Here is a 19460-nt window from a genome sequence, read left to right as displayed (position 1 = left end):
TAATTTTGAATAGTCAATGATTTATTAAAAATTTCGAGTATTTACAAACTAAGTTACACATAATTACATAAAGTTCTATTAGGCGAGCCCAGTATGCTGGGCATTGGGTGTCCGAGGTGTAAGTCACGACGGCCGAGACATAAGTCTCACGGAACTAAGCCTCACTCATAAGCCCAAAGGCGTTTTACGAGTGCTCCGCCCCAGGGCAAGCCCCAGACGAATTCTAATTCTGCTTTATAAAATAGAGCCTTACAATATTAATATATATATTTAATAGACAAAAAAATATCGCGTGACACAGCTTCGATATGGGTGTATCCGTTGAGTAAACCCCATGTCATACGTTCAAATAGTTGGAGAGAGGATACGATAGCTGAAGCTCAGTCCCTGAGCCTTCCGTGAGAAAGAAGAAAAGTGTTTTTCACACTACATAAAGTTGAACAAATTTTATTTTTAATTTTAACCTTACATTTCTCAAAGAATTTTCTGAGAATAATTTTGAGAAAGAATAATTCTATTATTTAATTATTTATCACGAAATTAGCTAATTTGGAATGTTATACGATAATATAAAATAATATTGTAATTATAATATAATTATTTCAAAATTATTTAAAATGGAATAAAACTTTTTTTAACTAGACGCAAGATAAAGCAATCCCACATTTTAAGTGCGGATTATTGTGGGTATTCCTTAAGCCAAACGCCCCTAATAAGGTGATTGGACTGGCGGGAACTGGAAAAAATTGAGGAACCATATGGCGGGAATTCCTCGTCTTTATAAACCCCTCATCCCGAAAAAAATTTCCACTAATTAACTTTTACTATTTCTCTTTCTGTACTATATTTTGGTTTGTCGATAGACTTAGCGTTTGAATTATGGGGAAGAGAAAGAAGACGGCTAGGGTTACTGAAGAAGAAGAAGAAGAATTGAAGGACAATCAAGAGCATACCACTGCTTCTTCTTCCCATCACAAGAGCCTATATGAGGTACCGATCATTTTTGCCCTAATTTTTTTTTAAGAAATTGAGGACTTGTGTATGTCTTATTTTTTGGGTATATTTCTGTAATTAACTGTTGACTTTAAGGAATTGGAGATAATTGTGTTTGGTGTTTTTGAATTTTGAGGTGTTTCTCGCTAATATACTGATATAAGGGTTTGTGCCAATTGTGCCCTAGGTTTGGCCAGTCCATTGAGTGTTGAGTTCCTTTGTTTATTTTATGCAAAATTTCGGATTAGATCAGACTTTGGGTTAACAATTCCACTCTGGAACATACTAATTACTTGAATGTAGCTAACAAATAATCATGTAATTATTCATACTCATTGGCTACATGGAACTCATTTAACAATTTATGTTGATTAGCAAAAAAAACAATTTATGTTGGACTTCCACGTCAAGCATTCCTAGTGGTATGAAAAGAGGAGTTGTGATGATCTGATAAATGTCCATGCTCTTTATGAAAAATGATAAATGTCCATGCTGCTCAACTAAGTCTTGTACTAGGGAACTATGAATTAGCTTTAAGGTACCCAGTTCATTTGAACCTAGAACTTTCAATATAGAGTATAAATTTATGCGTACTATTTCATTAAAATTGCAATAAATGGTCGGTATGATGTGTGCAAGCTAAAAACCTTATAGGTTACTTGTAGAGTTTAAATTCTGGATTTGCTTTTGATTGTTGTCGGCTTATAACTGCATCCTGAACCCCATAACCTAATGAAGTGGGTAGGTATTGGAGTTACAAGCTGAGGTGCGCTATTTGAGATCTTACAAGCCTGTAACTTTCTCAACTGAAAGTGGACATTGTTTAAATTAACCTGTTGAATGATTCATTTGTAATGGCCAATCACACACAAGAGCCCTTATCAGTAGCAAAGCTAGCTTGGAGAAAGGGGGTCCAACTAAATTCCCCATGCTGAAAACTTATACTGTGTGAATAGGGTAAAAATTCGTCTTCTGAGTTATATATGAGCTGTTGAACCCCCTTGTCTTGGGGGAAATTTCTTGTAAAGTAGGAAAGGGGCTCAAAAATTGCATTAGGTCATAGGTTTAAATTCCATCTTTGACAGTTTTGAATCCCTAGTGTAAATCCTGGCTACATCACTGGCCCTTTTATCACATGGGAGATAGTTGGAGAAAGTGAAACTGGTTGACGTTGTATACTAATGACTCAATTCGACTCTTTAAGATTTGTCCCTACCATAATGCATTCATATCTCCTAATTCAGACCTAATCCGGCATACTGAACAAGCCCTTACTTGATTACTTTTAGGAAGACTCAATTACTTTATAGAGGAAGAAAGATAATAGTAAACTGGAGCAGGAATATTGTTCTGCGGAATCTCTTTATTGATATTGACATGGTTGCCGTAATTTGTTTGCCAAGTTGGTCTCACTCTGCCTGTACAAAGAGCGTGTTCATTGAATATTGTGATGTACTGAAGTGATTTAGAATGAAACAATAAGTATCATAATTATCATGTGGCATTTATACCTGTTATAAAAATTGCGGTTCAAAGATCTTTCTATGAACTAAGCACATGATTTCTTTCTGTGTCAGTATTAGTTTTGCTTTACTTTATTTTTGGCATAGCTGAGATAACTAACAAGTCATCTGCTTTATAGATTCTTGGGGTTGAAAGAACAGCAACTCAGCAGGAGATAAAGAAGGCATATTACAAGTTGGCACTGCAGCTTCATCCAGATAAGAATCCAGGAGATGAGGTAAGTAACAGTTTTACAAATTTTGAGTTTTGGTTTTCTTCACTACTGCTATATCGTTAGCCAACATGAAAGACAATATTTAATTTTCTTTCTGTAGGAAGCTAAGGAGAAATTTCAACAGCTGCAAAAGGTGATATCAGTTCTTGGTGATGAGGAGAAACGAGCACTCTATGATCAGACTGGCTGTGTTGATGATTCTGTGAGTTACACTGAATTAGACCTCTGGTTTTTGGAGATTGTTATCACAGTTTTGGAACTTTGACTATAGTTGGCATTGTTTGGTACTGTTGCTATTACTTTTTTTTTTTAGCATGTTATGATGTAAAGCAGAAGGAAGTTTGTTTTAAATTTAATAACAACAGCTCCCACTGCAGTTTTATTGCACATGCACCTTCTCCAACTGAGCATTTTTAAATCCCTTCATAGTTAGGAGGAAACTAGATAGTAAATATGTTTAAATACCAATTAACATGACGAACAATGATTCTCTGTAAGGGAAGTAATTCAACATTTTCCCTTGCCTCATGTGAATAGAACATGGAATTGGACTTTTATGAATTATGTGATTTCATTTTATCATCATAATTGAATTATTTCTACTCTGGTCGTCAACCTACCCCAAACCTCCTTTACGTAAGAGAAGTAATTCAACAATTTCCCCTTGCTTCATGTGAATAAAACATGGAATTGGAATTTTATCAATTCTGCAGCTGTTTGTGGTTTCATTTTATCATAATAATTGAACTTTTTCTACTCTGGTCGTCAACCTACCCGAACCCTCCTTAATTAGGACTTATACGGAGCTCACATAGGTGGAGTCACTAATTTTATGGTAGTATTTGTTTGCATTTTGTGTTAGGAAAACATAATGTCTCTTTGTGCGTGCATGTATGGTGTCTCTATGTAAAATAAGTCTAATTTTATCTGAATCTTAATATCTTATGGTCATTCATCTACATAGAGAGATTTGAAAACTTTACATAGTCTCTAAAATTGTAATGTCACCCTATGGTTGAGGCTGAATACTCCCTTAGGGTAAATCAGGCGTATATCTCTTTAATATGTTTGCACATAGCTAACTGGTAATTGACAGGACCTGGCTGGAGATGTTGTGGAGAACTTGAAGGAGTTTTTTCGAGCTATGCACCCAAAGGTAATAGTGACATGGATATGTAACTCTATTTTAATTGAGTGTTAGAGGTTCTCTAACATGGTTCTTGCATAAATGTTTGTTGCAGATCACTGAGGCCGACATTGAAGAGTTTGAAGCAAATTATAGAGGATCTGAGTCAGAGAAGAAGGACTTGATTGATTTGTTTAACAAGTATAAGGGTAAAATGAATAGGTATTAGCTGAGAATCAAGTACACTCTTCTTGTTTCCATTAACTTCATAATCTCTATGCTGCCGTCTAATTCATTAACATGCAGGCTCTTTTGTTCTATGATTTGCTCTGACCCCAAGTTAGATTCACACCGTTTCAAAGATATTCTTGACGAGGCAATTGCTGCAGGTACGGTTTAGCTTCGGTTAGATGAGCTTCTTTGAGAAATTATGTGTTCATGACACTATCAATACATTAAAACCATTTTTGATCCCCGACTTAGTGGTTATAGATTTGGATTTCAGGGATCTGTTTCGTGTTACAATCTGACATTTCCTAGCATGGAATGGACGTTTTCTATGTTCTGATCATTTTTTCTTTTGCAAACTGCTTTGCTACCTTGTTGTTGCTTCCCGATTACATAATTACATCTTTTAGCGTTGTTACATGATGTTGGAACAAATTCCTCAAGCCCCACCCAAAAATTCTTTGCTGACAATGGACTTACAACTTCAATTTTACATTTATAGGGGAGCTAAAATCAACCAAAGCATATGAAAAATGGTCGAAGGAAGTGTCTAAAACAAAACCACCTACAAGTCCATTGAGAAGGAGGCAGAAGTAAGTCATTTTCTTAGCCTTATTCATTGCTAATTAGCAATATTCTAATTGGTGGATGCTTGAAATGTTGTAGGTCAAAGAAAAAATCAGAGGACTTGTATGCTATTATTTCTCAGCGGCAAAATGAGCGGAGAGGTAAGATGAGTTCTATGTTCTCGTCTCTGATTAGCAAATATGGTGGGGATCCATCTGCTGCGGAACCCAGCGAAGAGGAATTTGAAGCTGCTCGTACAAAAATAGAGAGTCTAAAGAACTCCAAGCGGAAGAAAATGTAATATGTTTGTCTTCTACACCTTTTTGCTGCAAAAATTGTCAATAGCTTAATGCTACTAGCTAGTAGTTAATCAGAAATCATTTCTATGCCTTGCTGTTTTTGTACATTTGACAGTAAATGTGGAAGCTTTATTTGCGTAACGCCAGCATAGTGTCTTCAATTTCATCTTCTGTCAGGTATTACGGACCTGAAGTTTTACCCTGTTGAGTGGTTTAAGGATTTAATGACCAATGGGCATGTTTATGAAACTGCTGGAGTTGGTTGATGTCTTGATAGTTTCTTCATTTAGTCAAGAAATAAATGAGAAGTTTAAAATTTACCTGCATATACTAAATTTTGAAATAAATGTATCAGACATTATTAACCTTCTCCCACCCTCAAAATTCGTACTACCAAAAAATTATCTTCCCCACCCAAAACCTAATTATATCTCAGGTATGGCTTGTCATAGGGTTAGTAGGCAGCTCATTTAAGGACTATTTGTCTCTTTGTAAACTCTTGTGCGGAGACCAACAACAACAACAACAACCTAGTATAATCCCATAAGTGGGGTATGGGGAGGGTAATATGTATGCAGACCTTACCCCTACCCCGAAGGGTAGAGAGGCTGTTTCCAGGAGACCCTCGGCTCAAAAACAACAGAAGCCGATATATTAGTACCATAAAAATGCATAATAAAATAACAGCAATACAATATATATGAAATACATAATACGAAATACTAAAAAGATGGCTGGTATAGTAAAACTAGCAGGTAAAGCCCTGCATCAATAGACGACCAATGACATTTTTAGTCCAACTCCTAACTGGCTAGTCTCACTCTATTGTGCTGTAGAAATATTCACAACTCTCCCCTAACCTACAACCTTAATACTCGACCTCCATAATTCCCTGTCAAGGGCCATGTCCTCAGTAATCCTAAGTCGCGCCATGTCCTGTCTGATCACCTCTCCCCAATACTTCTTAGGTCGTCCTCTACCTCTTCGCGTGCCCATTACAGCCAGTCGCTCACACCTCCTCACCGGTGCATCAGTGCTCCTCCTCTGAATGTGCCCGAAGCATCTGAGTCTTGCTTCCCGCATCTTGTCCTCCATGGGGGCCACGCCCACCTTCTCTCGAATATCTTCATTCCTAATCTTATCCATTCTTGTATGCCCGCACATCCACCTCAACATCCTCATCTCTGCTACTTTCATCTTCTGGATGTGTGAGTTCTTTACCGGCCAACATTCAGTTCCATATAACATGGCAGGCCTAACCACTGCTCTATAAAACTTACCTTTTAGTAACGGTGGCACTTTCTTGTCACACAAGACTCCCGACGCTAACCTCCACTTCATCCACCCCACCCCTATACGGTGTGTGACATCCTCGTCAATCTCCCCGATCCCCTGAATAACCGATCCAAGGTACTTGAAACTACCCCTCTTGGGAATGACTTGAGAGTCAAGCCTCACTTCAACTCCCGCTTCCGTCGGCTCAACTCCAAATTTGCACTCGAGGTATTCCGTCTTCGTCCTGCTCAACTTGAAACCTTTAGACTCAAGAGCATGTCTCCAAATCTCTAGCCTCTCGTTGACGCCGCCTCGTGTCTCGTCAATTAGAATAATGTCATCAGCAAATAGCATGCACCATGGCACCTCCCCTTGAATATGATGAGTCAGTGCATCCATCACCAGGGCAAATAGGAATGGGCTGAGCGCAGACCCTTGGTGCAACCCCGTAATAACTGGAAAGTGTTCAGAGTCGCCTCCTACTGTCCTAACCCGAGTCTTAGCTCCAGCATACATGTCTTTAATCACCCTAATATAGTCAACCGGGACCCCTTTATCCTCTAAGCAGCTCCATAAGACCTCCCTAGGAACCCTATCGTACGCTTTCTCCAGATCAATAAACACCATGTGGAGATCCTTCTTCCTATCCCTGTACTGTTCCACCATCCTCCTAATAAGGTGGATAGCTTCTGTGGTAGATCGCCCCGGCATGAACCCGAACTGGTTGTCTGAAATAGACACCGTCCTTCGCACTCTCATTTCTACCACTCTCTCCCAAACTTTCATGGTATGACTTAGTAATTTGATGCCCCTATAGTTGTTACAGCTCTGGACATCACCTTTGTTCTTATACAACGGGACCATTGTACTCCACCTCCACTCTTCAGGCATCCTATTAGTCTTGAATATAACACTAAACAATGCAGTAAGCCATTCCAAGCCTGCTCTACCCACACACCTCCACAGTTCAACCGGAATTTCGTCTGGCCCGGTAGCTCTGCCCCTTCTCATCTTACGCATTGCCTCCATGACTTCATCGATCTCAATGTCCCTACAATTACTTACTTCATGGTGACTGTCGGCATTCCTCGAAAAAATATAATTTTTGAAAAAAATAGTATTTGGAGTTAAGTTGAAAAATGGTAGTTGTAATTTGAAATTATGTTTGGACATGCATTTCACTTGAAAAAATATTGTTGCTTTGTGAGTGGGGAAAACAATTCTGAAAATTTCGAAAAAATGATTTTTGAAAAATTCATTTTTGAAAAATTTTAGGAGCCCGTTTGGACATAAGAATTTTTTCATATTTTTTCGAATTTTTTTTACTTCTTTTTCGAAATCAGTGTTTGGCCATAAAATTTCAAATTTTCACTTGAATATAAATTATGGATTTTTTTTGAAAATTTGAAAAACTCCAAAATATTTTTTTTTTAAAATATTCACTCAGATCACTAACAAAAATTCAAGTACAATCCAAAATTTATTCATGTCCAAATACAACTCTAATTTTTAAATACCATTTTAACTTGAAAAAAAATTTCACCTTTTTTTTTTTTTTTTTTGAAATTTTACAATTCTTATATCCAAACGCCCGCTAAAAAACTTGCAAAAATTCATGTATAAACGCATTTTTAATTTTTTTTTAAGAAAAGAAAAAAAATTAATGGACAAACGGGGCATTAATCCTCCTTAGTAGACTTATCAGCGTATATTAAGATTAACCCGACCAATGAATTTCGACTACCAAATAGTTACACAATAAAAAGAAACTCGAGGTCGATATTTTTTTGATATCTGGTAGTGCAAATTTGGAAGGTGTAACATTGTTTTAAATTTGATGTCTGGTATTGCATGTAATCCAAATAAGATTTTCTTGTTCTTCTACTCCTAGACCACGGGGGGCCTACCAGATGTATTTTGCATATATATATAGTTGTCGATAATAAATAAATAAATGAATGACTGGCAATTTTTTTTGGTTGACTGGCAATATATATATATATATATATATATATATATATATATATATATATATATATATAATCAAGCTCTTACAGGAGGGCACTTAAGGAGATGCATTAGAGGCATCAGATTTACAATACTAGAGATAGCTAAGGCTCCCGTAGAGGAACCAATACTAGAAGCAAAAGTAGAACTACCCAAAAAACTACTAGAAGTACTAGGTACAATACTAGTTACAAGACTACTATTACATATACTAGACCTAGTTTTAATCATGTCATCTTAACAACCCATTTTGATCTTGTTGGTATAATGATGAAACAAAAGGTGGTGGACTTTCAAACAGTAGATAGGTTGTCTTTGCATGCATGGCTTCAAAAGAAGCTAGACTATCTGCCACACAATTTTGCTCCCTGTAGATAATTTGGAGAGGTGGACTATCCAGCTGGAGTAGTAATAACCTGCAATCGTTAATAATATTAGTGTATTGCATTGTAGTGGAGTTAAACATACCTAAAATGGCCTGTGCATCTGTTTCAATGATGAGAGGTTTGAGTTGCTTTTGGACAGCAATTGTCAGTCCCATGAGCAAAGCTAAAAGTTCAGTTTGAATAGCTGTCCTAGGTATTGATGTTCCTATAAAGCCTATGATCCAATGTCCGTGTTGATTACGAAAAAGACCTCCAATACCATTCTTGGTTTGGTTGAGTGAACAAGATCCATCAATGTTAAGCTTATAAGAATGTATATTTGGAGGGTGCCATTTTACATATAACGGTATGGAAGAATAACTCTTGGATCTATGATTAGTAGGATGATAAAATTCTGCAGCCTTTGTAAAGATGGAAGAAATCTTTAAGCAGCATTTTTTATGATTTAATGTATTTTTATTGCGAATAAGCCATAGTTCCCATAACGCAAAAGGTATAAGAGTGGTATTTGAAATATTATGTTGGGTGATTAGCAACTGTTGATGTATGAAGAGGTAAAACCAGTTTAGGGTAGAATTATGGCATTGAGGAGAATTGACATTGATAGTGAATATATTAAGCGTAGTCCAGAGGTGTCTAGCAGGTGAACATTCTAGAAAAATATGATGTAATGTTTCAGGGGCCATATGACACTGAGAATATGTAGAAGAATTAAGAATATCTAATCTTGTGAGATAAGCGGCTGTCGGAAGCCTATCATGACAAAGTAACCATATGAAATATGATATCTTTGAAGGGATGTGGAGTTTCCAAATCTAGCTGTAACTATTTATTGGAGAAATTAATGTAGAATGACTGGCAATTGATTTTGTGCAGGGGAGAATTCAGAAGTTGCTTAATCATCTCTTTATAATTGTACGAGTTTGGTCAAATATGTTTGTTGACAGCCCACATAGCTTCTTTTGTTTTGTTGTATTTTAGTTTTTTTTTTAAATCTTTTTAAATTTCGTTAGTATTTGGTCTCATTTTTCTGATTTCTACAAAATTCAAGTGACTTCTTTAATATCCTTCAATGTCTTAATATTCATCGGGTCTCTGTTTGGCCAATAAATGTAATATCTTTTTCCTGAATAAATTGTTACTATTCCAGCATAAAATGGAGATGCCATTCATTGAGTAACTACCTCATTTAGGGGTGTACAAATCGAACCGAAAAGTCAAACCAAACCGATTAAAAAATCCGATTAGGTTTGATTTGATTTGCTTTGGTATTGAGTTAAAAAATTCGAACTAAACCGATATATAAATTTATAATTTTTATATATACTTTTAAGATTTTATATAGAATTTTTCTTTAAAAATGTCTAGAAATATTTGGGATTCTCTAGTGTGATATAATATTTAATAAAATATGAAGTAGCTCCATATTTATTAACCTTAAATAATGAGTTGTATGATCACTTTCTTATCAAGTATTACTGAAATGAGCCAATCTCTTTGTTCTTCCATATTCATATGTCAAGATCTATTAAATTCTTATATCTTTTTCGAATTTGAAGTGGTTATTATTATTTAGATATCATATTGATTGTTATGTTTTATTCAAATTCGGTTAACCTTGAAAGTATACATCAACAAAAAATTATTGTCAGACGACTAAAAAAATAAGTATCATGTGTTACTAAGAAAATTCTCCCGTAAGAATATTAATAGATAATATATTTGTCAATTTTTTAAATTTTTACTAAACATATATTTACTTATCAAAAATTTAATAAAGTGAAATTGAAATAATGTTTAAGTAATAAAAAACCTGAAAGACCCGCCAAAATCGAACCAATCCAAACAGATATAGTTGGTTTGGATTGATTTTGATAAAAACCAAACCAATCCGGTTCACGTACACCCCTAACCCCATTGAAGTAAACTTCTAGAAGAGATACATATCCGTTGAAAGTTTCTTTTTTCCCTTAGTGAACTGATGTTAGAAGGAGGCAGAGGCGGAGGAAGAAGGTTGGTTACGAGTTAACGTGAACACAATAATTTTTGCTCAAATTTTATATATATTTGATTGTGAACTTAATTATTATTGTAATATTTACTTGATCTCTTTTAAAAATCTCTAAACTTCAAATTATAAATCCGCATCGACAACACCAAAGGCTTCTCTTGTTTTGTTTTCTCTTGCCGTTGTTTCTTTCTTTCTTTCTTCCATTTTGCTCTAGTATCATTTTTGTGATCTCTAAAAAGATTATACTAGTGACTTCTTTAAGTCCCATCAATCTTTCAAAAACTAATTTGGTCTCTTTCTTGTCAAAAGAAAAATATCGAATATATATATGTATCTTTTGGAATAATTGGTCATTATTCCAACAGAAAAGTGAACATGTCATTCATTGAGTAAATTTGATTACCCCATTGAAATAAATTCTTGATTATCAGTTTTCTTTTCCGTTAATCTAGTGGCATAATTGGTCTCTATATCATATCAATATATATTTATCAATGTTAATAAAAGAAGAAAAAAAGATTTTGATGTTTATTCACTTCTATTCTCCAGGTAAACAGAAGCATAATGTACCGTTCATAAATATATGAAAGAAAAAACAAACTTCAATGATTTATTATCAAGGAAAAGAAAAAAAATGTAACTCACTTCAATTTGTTTTACATATTAGTTTTCCACTTCAAAATGAAACTTGAATGCTTGGGAAATAAAACAAAAGCAGCTGTTTCAAGATTCCATCTCTATGGGGATTTAGGTCCTACTAATATTTTGGATAACCAAAAAAGGCTTATAATCATTTCGGATGAATATTCCAAAAACAAAAGAGATTAATTTAATAATTCTTTTTTGTTTGTCCCAACTTTCGATTTGATCTTCTTTTTTTCTTGATATCTAATAAGCATCTTTTAAAAAAATATATATATATATTTCAACGATCTCTAATAAGCTTATGTAACTTATTTTAAGTTCTATCTTTCTTTCAAGATTCCTTTGGTCTCTTGTCCTTGTCCGTAATTTTTTTTTTTAAATCAATAACTCTTCGCGCATGTAAGTTCTATATATTCTTTCATTACGTATTTTTTCCTAAAAGAATTTTGCAAACTTTTGTAGAAACTTACTAAATTTATGTAACATAATTTGATATTTTGATTGAATAATCAAAGAAATTAAAATGATTTGATTATGAATTGGTGAAGATAGAATTATAGGTGCTCGTAATCGGCGTGACTCAATTTTACTTATGAAACTTGAAAGTAACAAATCAATTAATAAGTCGTTTCGCTGAATATATAAATCAAATAAAATAAAATATACAGTTTTTATTGTTTTGGGTTTTTATTAGTTTCATCAGATTTCTCGATTTTTCAGTTTTTTTCTTTTTTCTCTTTGCAGTTTAGTAAGTACTTCTATTATTGATTTTTTTATTTTATTTTTTGGTAATCCCAGACAGACGTTTATTTAAACCCCAACTGCGACCTTTTTTCATCAGAAGAGCCAAAGAAAAGACAAAAGATTATCGAATATACGTATAAATAAATATGACGTATATTGTTGGTTTGGTTCAATTTCAGTTCGAATCTTCTTTTTTGAAATCATATTAGATTTTATCCATCTTTCTAAATTAACAAAAACTGAGTTACTTTTCCGTTTGTGCGATTTTTAAGTTTTCTTGAAAACCTCCAGATTAAGAAGTTGCTAAGCCATAGTGCTTAGTTCTTACTGATAATAGGCTAGATTCATGTAGTTTGGCGATTATTTATGTCCCAATTTGACTATGCTTCACCGTTCTAGAAAGGTTAAATGACGATAAATTAGCTCTAATTATGAATTTCATGTTTTGTAGGAGCAAGTGGTGTTTATGAGGACTTAGGACAGTGTTTGGAGCTAAACTAAAGCAAGGAAAGCCCCTCGGAGCTGAGTACGTGTGAAAGAAGAAAAAAAAGAAGAGAGAAAATGCTGATCCACTCTAGCGCGGGCCAAGCGCGACCGCGCTAGAGCAGAAAAATAGGACAGTGCATTAGCCATATGCGCGGTTCGAGCGCGACCGCGCTAGTCACTCCGGAGCGCAGAAAGTTCTGGGGTAAACTTGGAGGTTTCGGGGTAATTCCACTTAACCTATAAGAGGTCCAGCTCGCCCAAAAAGAGATTATCAAGGTTTTTATAGTTTTGTTCAAGGCAAGAAGAAGCAAGAGATAAGGAGGATAATTCGGCAACGAGTTCTACCTTTATTCCTTTTGTTTTTATTATTCATGATGAATTTTGCTATTGTTATTATGAACACGATTATGAGTAACTAATTATTTAGTCTAAGGTTTTGATAAAACCTATTGATGGATGAACTTCGTGTGGTCTTATTATAGTTTGCCCAGTTTAATCTCTGTTTGTTCAACTACGTTCTTGTTGTAGTTAATTGATAGGATCCTCAATTTGCTGTGCCTATTTAATATGTATTACTCGGGAGAGAGTGCATATTTAGGTAGTTGTTGAACAACGCCGCTCCCAAAGTATATGAGGAATCAATAACCGAGGGTTTAAAGGTGGGATTAGGGATAACGAAACCTTGAGTGCGATCTAAGTGAGCTGTAATAGAAGCCAACTAGCGTAACTCGGGAGAGTGCGTCTAGTAAATTGTCGTAATTACTCGGGAGAGATTTACAGTAGTAAGAGTGCTCATGATCGATAGAGACGATTAGGCAAATCTATACGAAACATAGCAGGAAGGAATTCCATCAATAGGGGAAATCACAACCTTAGATCCTTCTCTTATTTGTTTACAACTCAGTCATATATAGTTAGCTTTTAGTTTACTTAAATTTATTCAGTTATAGTTAGTAAAAATATCACGAAGTGTTATTTAAAATATCTGGGAAGTTGATTACGGGGAATTCAGTGAGTCTGACAAAAGTAATTGGTAGGTTAATTCCCTGTGGGATTCGACTCTGGGCTAAATATCCGAATTATATTTGCAACTACCGCTTGTCCTTTTTATAAGGAATAGTTGGGCATGATTAAATTTTGGTGCCGTTGTCGGGGAATTAACGGTGTTATCAATTATAGCTGAAAGAAATACAAAAATTCTTAGTGTAGTCAATTTTCTTCATTGTCAATCCATACATTGAAATTTTGACGTTTGCTAAATTGGTTGTACAGGTGCATGCCTAGAAACTCATCGAGAACTAGTGAAGTGTTTGAAACATTATCAGATCCCGAGAAAGTTTCAAGGCCTTGAATGTCACGACCCTGGTTTATCCTCCGTGAACCATCGTGATGACACCTAGTCTTTACGACTAGGTAAGCTTAATAATGCGGAATATAAACAATAATTGTGGAAGAAATAATTTAAAATCGAAATAGTGAAATAAAACAGTGTTTAAAATGTCGCTCGACATATACAATAACAACTCTCGAAACTAATAACATTTTCCAAAACCCGGAATCTGAGGATCACAAGCCTTTGAATTTCTACAAGAATCTAACTCCAGAATATCTAACAAAGAAACGAAAGTACAGAAGGGCTAATTCAAAAGGGAGAGTAGAAAGGAACTCTTCGGCCTGCGGATGCGGTAGATATACCTCGGAGTCTCTACAAGCGCCTCGTCTCAAGCGTGATACGTTTGAGTGGAAGTACCTGGATTTGCACATGAAAAACATGCGCAAAAAGAGTATGAGTACACCACAACGGTACTCAGTAAGTGCCAAGCCTAACCTCGATCGGGTAGTGACAAGGAAGGCTAGGGCCCTACTAAGATTAAATAAAAAATAAGGTTTAGCAGTGTAGAATTAAACAGTGTAAATAAGTACAACAGTAAAAGTAACACAGGGTATGACAGACAACAACAACTACTACAAAGGCAAAGTAACCAAGAAAGAAAATACAACTCAGCACAAAGATAACAACCGGGAATCTCCCAGGATACCGTCTTGTAGTCCCAAATGTAAATATCTAGTGGATCTCCCGGGATACCGTCCCGTAGTCCAACCCATAATGCGAGGGGATCTCCTGGAATACCGATCCGTAGTCCCAAATGTAAATACTCAGTGCAGGGGGAATCTACCGGGTGTAGTCCCGTAGTTCCAATGTAAATGTGTAGGAGGATCTCCCGAAATACCGTTCCGTAGTCCCAAAGTAAACATATAAGAGGATCTCCCGGGATACCGTCCTATAGTCTCAAAGTAACATACAGCAACAACAAGAAGAGTACACAGTTCAATTCAAGTTCCGTACCAATGTAAAACAGGTATTTCTAACCTAGCATGCTGCACGTAATCCAAATAAGGCTGTTTGAGCAAGTGAGACAATTAAGTCAATTAGACATGCTTTCCTAAGCTAACAACAGGCTTAAATTTCAGGTAGTATAAACAGAAAAAAACATACTAGTAATTACTTAATAAAAAATCAGATTTTCAACAATTAGGACAAGTACACACTCATCACCTCGCGTACAAGGCATTTCAATTATAAATAATACCAAATCCAGAGGGGAATGTCCCCCATACAAGGTTAGGCAAGTCACTTACCTCGAACCGACTCAAAGTCAACTCGAAACCACGTTTTTGCCATGAGTACTCGACTCCAAATGGCCCAAATTATTCAATTCAATTGCATAAGGTAAATAACACTTCAAGTAACTGATTCTACAAAGAAATTCTAAGCTAATACGCAAAATTAGGTAAAATGACCAAAACGCCCCTCGAGCCCATGCCTCAGAATCAGGTGAAATTTACATTTTCAGAATCCTCATACTCTCATGAGTTCATTTATATCAAAATTATCCCAATCCAACATCAAAATCGTGAGCCAAACTCAATTATTTGGTCTAAGAACTTTTCTAATTTTCTCCAATTTTTCTACCCCAAATTCGAATTTAAAGGATGAATTTATGTATAGATTCGTGGAAAACAATCAAAACCGAGTAAGAATTGTTTACCCAAAACACCCAGGTGAAAATCCCTCTCAAAATCGCCAATCACGAGCTCCCAAATCAATTTCTAACTTTTTGAAACTAAACTCTCGAAACTCTGATTTTCTGCCCAGCAAATCCGTATCTGCGGTCCATCTTCCGCATCTGCGGTCAAGGGGACCGCTCCTGCGATTTCCACTTAAAACCCCTTTGCCGCACCTGCGACCCAGAATCCGCATCTGCGGTCACGCAGGTGCGGTACATCACCCACCTCTGCGGTTCCCTACTTTTCCTCAGCTGGCCGCTTCTGCGGCTTAATTCCGCATCTGCGGCCTTTCAACCGCAGATGCAGTTATGATAGTAGCCCAAGAACTTCAGCTGCAAACTCTAACTTTCCAACTTCCCGTTAACCACTCGAAATCATCCCGAGGCCCCCGGGACCTTAACCAAAAACACAGACAATTCATATACCACTGTCCAAACTTATACAAATCTCCACCACACCTCAAACAACATCGGATCACCCAATTAACATCAGATTAAAGCATAAGAACTTCAAAAACTCTCAAAATAAGCTTTCGATCAAAAAGTCTGTCAAACCTCGTCCGAATAACCTGAAATTTTACACACACGTCACATTCAACACTACAGAGCTACTCCAACTTCCGGAATTCCATTCCGACCCTCAGATCAAAATCTCACTATCAAACCGAAAACTTCAAAAATTCAACTTTCGACATTTCAAGCCTACATTAGCTACGAACCTCCAAAACACAATCCGAACACACTCCTAAACCCGAAATCACCCCACGGAGCTAACTGAACCATCAGAATTCCATTCCGAGGTCGTCTTCACACTGTTTCGACTACAGTTAAATTTCCAAACTTAAGCTCTCATTCAGGGACTAAGTGTCCCAAAACTCTCCGAAACTCCAAATAAACCCTCCTGGCAACTCACAATTGCAGAAACAAACACGGGAAAAGCAGTTAATAGGGATCGGGGCGTTAATTCTTAAAACGACCGACCGGGTCGTTACATCCTCCCACACTTAAACATTCGTTCATCCTCGAACGAGTATAGAGACATACATGAAGTAGTGAAAAGATGAGGGTAACAACTGAACATATCATGTTCGGTCTCGTAGGTCGACTCCTTGACCGGCTGACCCCACCACTGAACCTTCACTGATGCAATGTTTTTTGATCTCAGCTTACCTGCCTGTCCAATATTGCCACTGGCTCCTCGATGTAAGATAGATCCTTATCCAACTGGACTGAACTAAAATCCAACACGTGCGACGGATCACCGTGATACCTCTGGAGCATCGAAACATGAAATACCGGATGAACTCCTGCCAAGCTAGGAGGTAAGGCAAGCTAATAAGCAACCTCCCCAACACGCCTCAATATCTCAAAAGGGCCAATAAACCTCGGACTCAACTTCCCCTTCTTCTCAAATCTCATAACACCCTTCATAGGAAAAACCCAAAGAAGAACCCGCTCTCCAACCATATAGGAAACATCACGAACCTTCCGGTCCGCGTAACTCTTCTGTATGGACTGGTCTGTATGGAGTCTATCCTGAATTACCTTAACCTTCTCCAAAACATCCTGAACCAAGTCTGTACCCAATAATCTAGCCTCACCCGACTCAAACCAACCCACCGGGGATCTACACCACCTACCATATAAAGCCTTATACAGTTCCATCTGAATGCTGGACTGATAGCTGTTGTTGTAAGCAAACTCCGCCAGTGGCAAGAACTGATCCCAAGACCCTCCAAACTCAATCACACATGCACGGAGCATATCCTCAAGAATCTAAATAGTGCGCTCAGACTGTCCGTATGTCTGAGGGTGAAATGGTGTACTCAACTCCACTTGAGTACCTAACTCATGCTGAATGGCCCTCTAGAACCGTGATGTGAACTGAGTACCCCTATCTGAAATGATGGAAACTGGGATACCATGTAGACGAACAATCTCCCGGATATAAATCTCCGCCAACCGCTCCGAAGAATAAGTAGTACACACAGGAATTAAGTGCACAGACTTGGTTAGCCGATCCACAATCACCCAAATGGCATCGAACTTCCTCAAAGTCCGTGGGAGCCCAACTACAAAGTCCATGGTGATACGATCCCACTTCCACTTCGGAATCTCTATCTGTTGAAGTAACCCACCCGTTCTCTGGTGCTCATACTTCACCTGCTGACAATTGAGGCACCAAGCTACAAACCCAACTATGTCTTTCTTCATCCGCCTCCACCAATAGTGCTATCTCAAATTCTGATACATCTTCGCAACACCAGGATGAATGGAATACCGCGAGCTATGGACCTCCTCTAAAATCAACTCCCGAAGCCCACCAACATTATGTACACAAATCCGACCCTGCATCCTCAAATACCCCATCATCACCAATAGTCACATCTCTGGCATCACCATGCTGAACCTTGTCCTTGACGACAAGCAAATAAGGGTCATCATACTAATGCTCCCTGATACGATCAAATAAGGAAGATAAAGAAACCACACAAGCTAGAACCCGACTGGGCTCCAAAAGATCCAATCTCACAACTAGCTGGCTAAGGCTTGAACATCCATCACCATAGGCCTCTCCGATGCTGGTAAATAAGCCAAACTCCCCAAACTCTCTGCCCGACGACTCAAGGCATCGACCACCACATTGGCCTTGCCCAGGTGATACAAAATAGTGATATCATAGTCTTTCAGCAACTCTAATCACCTCCTCTGGTGCAAATTTAGATCCTTTTTCTTGAACAAGTGCTGCAAGCTCCGATGATCAGTATAAATCTCACAAGGCACACCGCACAAATAATGATGTCAGATCTTCAAGGCGTGAACAATGGCAGCTAACTCAAGGTCATGGACAGGATAATTCTTCTCATGTACCTTCAACTGTCTGTATGCTTAGGCAATCACCCTACCGTCCTATATCAAAATCGCTCCAAGATCAATCCTCGAGGCATCAAAATAGATAGTATAAGACCCCGAACCTGTAGGCAATATCAAAACTGGGGCTGTAGTCAAAGCTGTCTTGAGCTTCTAAAAGCTCGCCTCACAATCTTCCGTCCAATGGAATGGAGCACCCTTTTGGGTCAACCTGGTCATAGGGGCTACAATTGATGAAACCCCTCAACAAAATAACGGTAATAACCCGCCAAGCCAAGAAAATTGCGGATCTCTGTAGCTGAGGATGGTCTGGGACAACTCTACACTGCCTCTACTTTCTTCGGATCCACCTGAATACCCTCACTCGACACCACGTGGCCTAAGAATGCCACAGAATCCAACTAAAACTCACATTTTGAGAACTTAGCATATAACTTCTTTTCTTTCAAGGTCTGAAGCACTGCCCTCAGGTGCTGCTCATGACCATCCCGACTCCGGGAATACACCAGAATATCATCAATAAAGACAATAACGAACGAGTCAAGATATGGCTGGAACACACTGTGCATCAAATGCATAAAAGCTGCTGGGGCATTGGTCAGCCCAAATGACATAACAAGGAACTCGTAATTACCATACCGAGTCCTGAAAGCAGTCTTCGGGATATGTGGCTCCCGAATCATCAATTGATGGTAACCTGAGCGCAAGTCAATCTTAGAAAACACTTGTGCACCCTAAAGTTGTTCAAATAGATCATCAATACGAGGTAAAGGATAACGGTTCTTCACTGTAACTTTATTCAACTGGCGATAATCAATACACATACGCATAGAACCATCTCTTTTCTTCACAAACAAGACAAAATCACCCAAGATGATACACCAGGCCTAATAAAACCCTTATCAAGCAATTCCTGCAGCTGATCCTTCAACTCAAGATGAGCCATACGATACAGAGGAATAGAAATGGGATGAGTGCCCGGCAACAGATCAATGCCAAAATTAATATCTCTATGG

At 37.4% G+C, this 19460-nt stretch overlaps 1 protein-coding gene across 1 annotated transcript; it reads left to right on the top strand.

Annotated features, from left to right (window-relative positions):
- Positions 1 to 723: 723 nt before the first annotated feature.
- Positions 724 to 5097, top strand: LOC104228238 (chaperone protein dnaJ 6). The gene is made up of 8 exons (XM_009780675.2): positions 724 to 990; positions 2636 to 2734; positions 2832 to 2933; positions 3828 to 3887; positions 3973 to 4079; positions 4164 to 4246; positions 4588 to 4678; positions 4752 to 5097. Exons 1-8 carry the CDS (start codon positions 880 to 882, stop codon positions 4951 to 4953), a joined length of 855 nt encoding a protein of 284 aa, XP_009778977.1. The 5' UTR covers positions 724 to 879; the 3' UTR covers positions 4954 to 5097.
- The last annotated feature ends 14363 nt before the right edge of the window (positions 5098 to 19460 follow it).

Source organism: Nicotiana sylvestris, chromosome 3, assembly GCF_000393655.2.
Source record: "Nicotiana sylvestris chromosome 3, ASM39365v2, whole genome shotgun sequence".
Taxonomy (NCBI): Eukaryota; Viridiplantae; Streptophyta; class Magnoliopsida; order Solanales; family Solanaceae; genus Nicotiana; species Nicotiana sylvestris.
The sequence above is the reverse complement of the archived record's forward strand: the minus strand, read 5'-3'. Positions and strand labels throughout refer to the sequence as shown.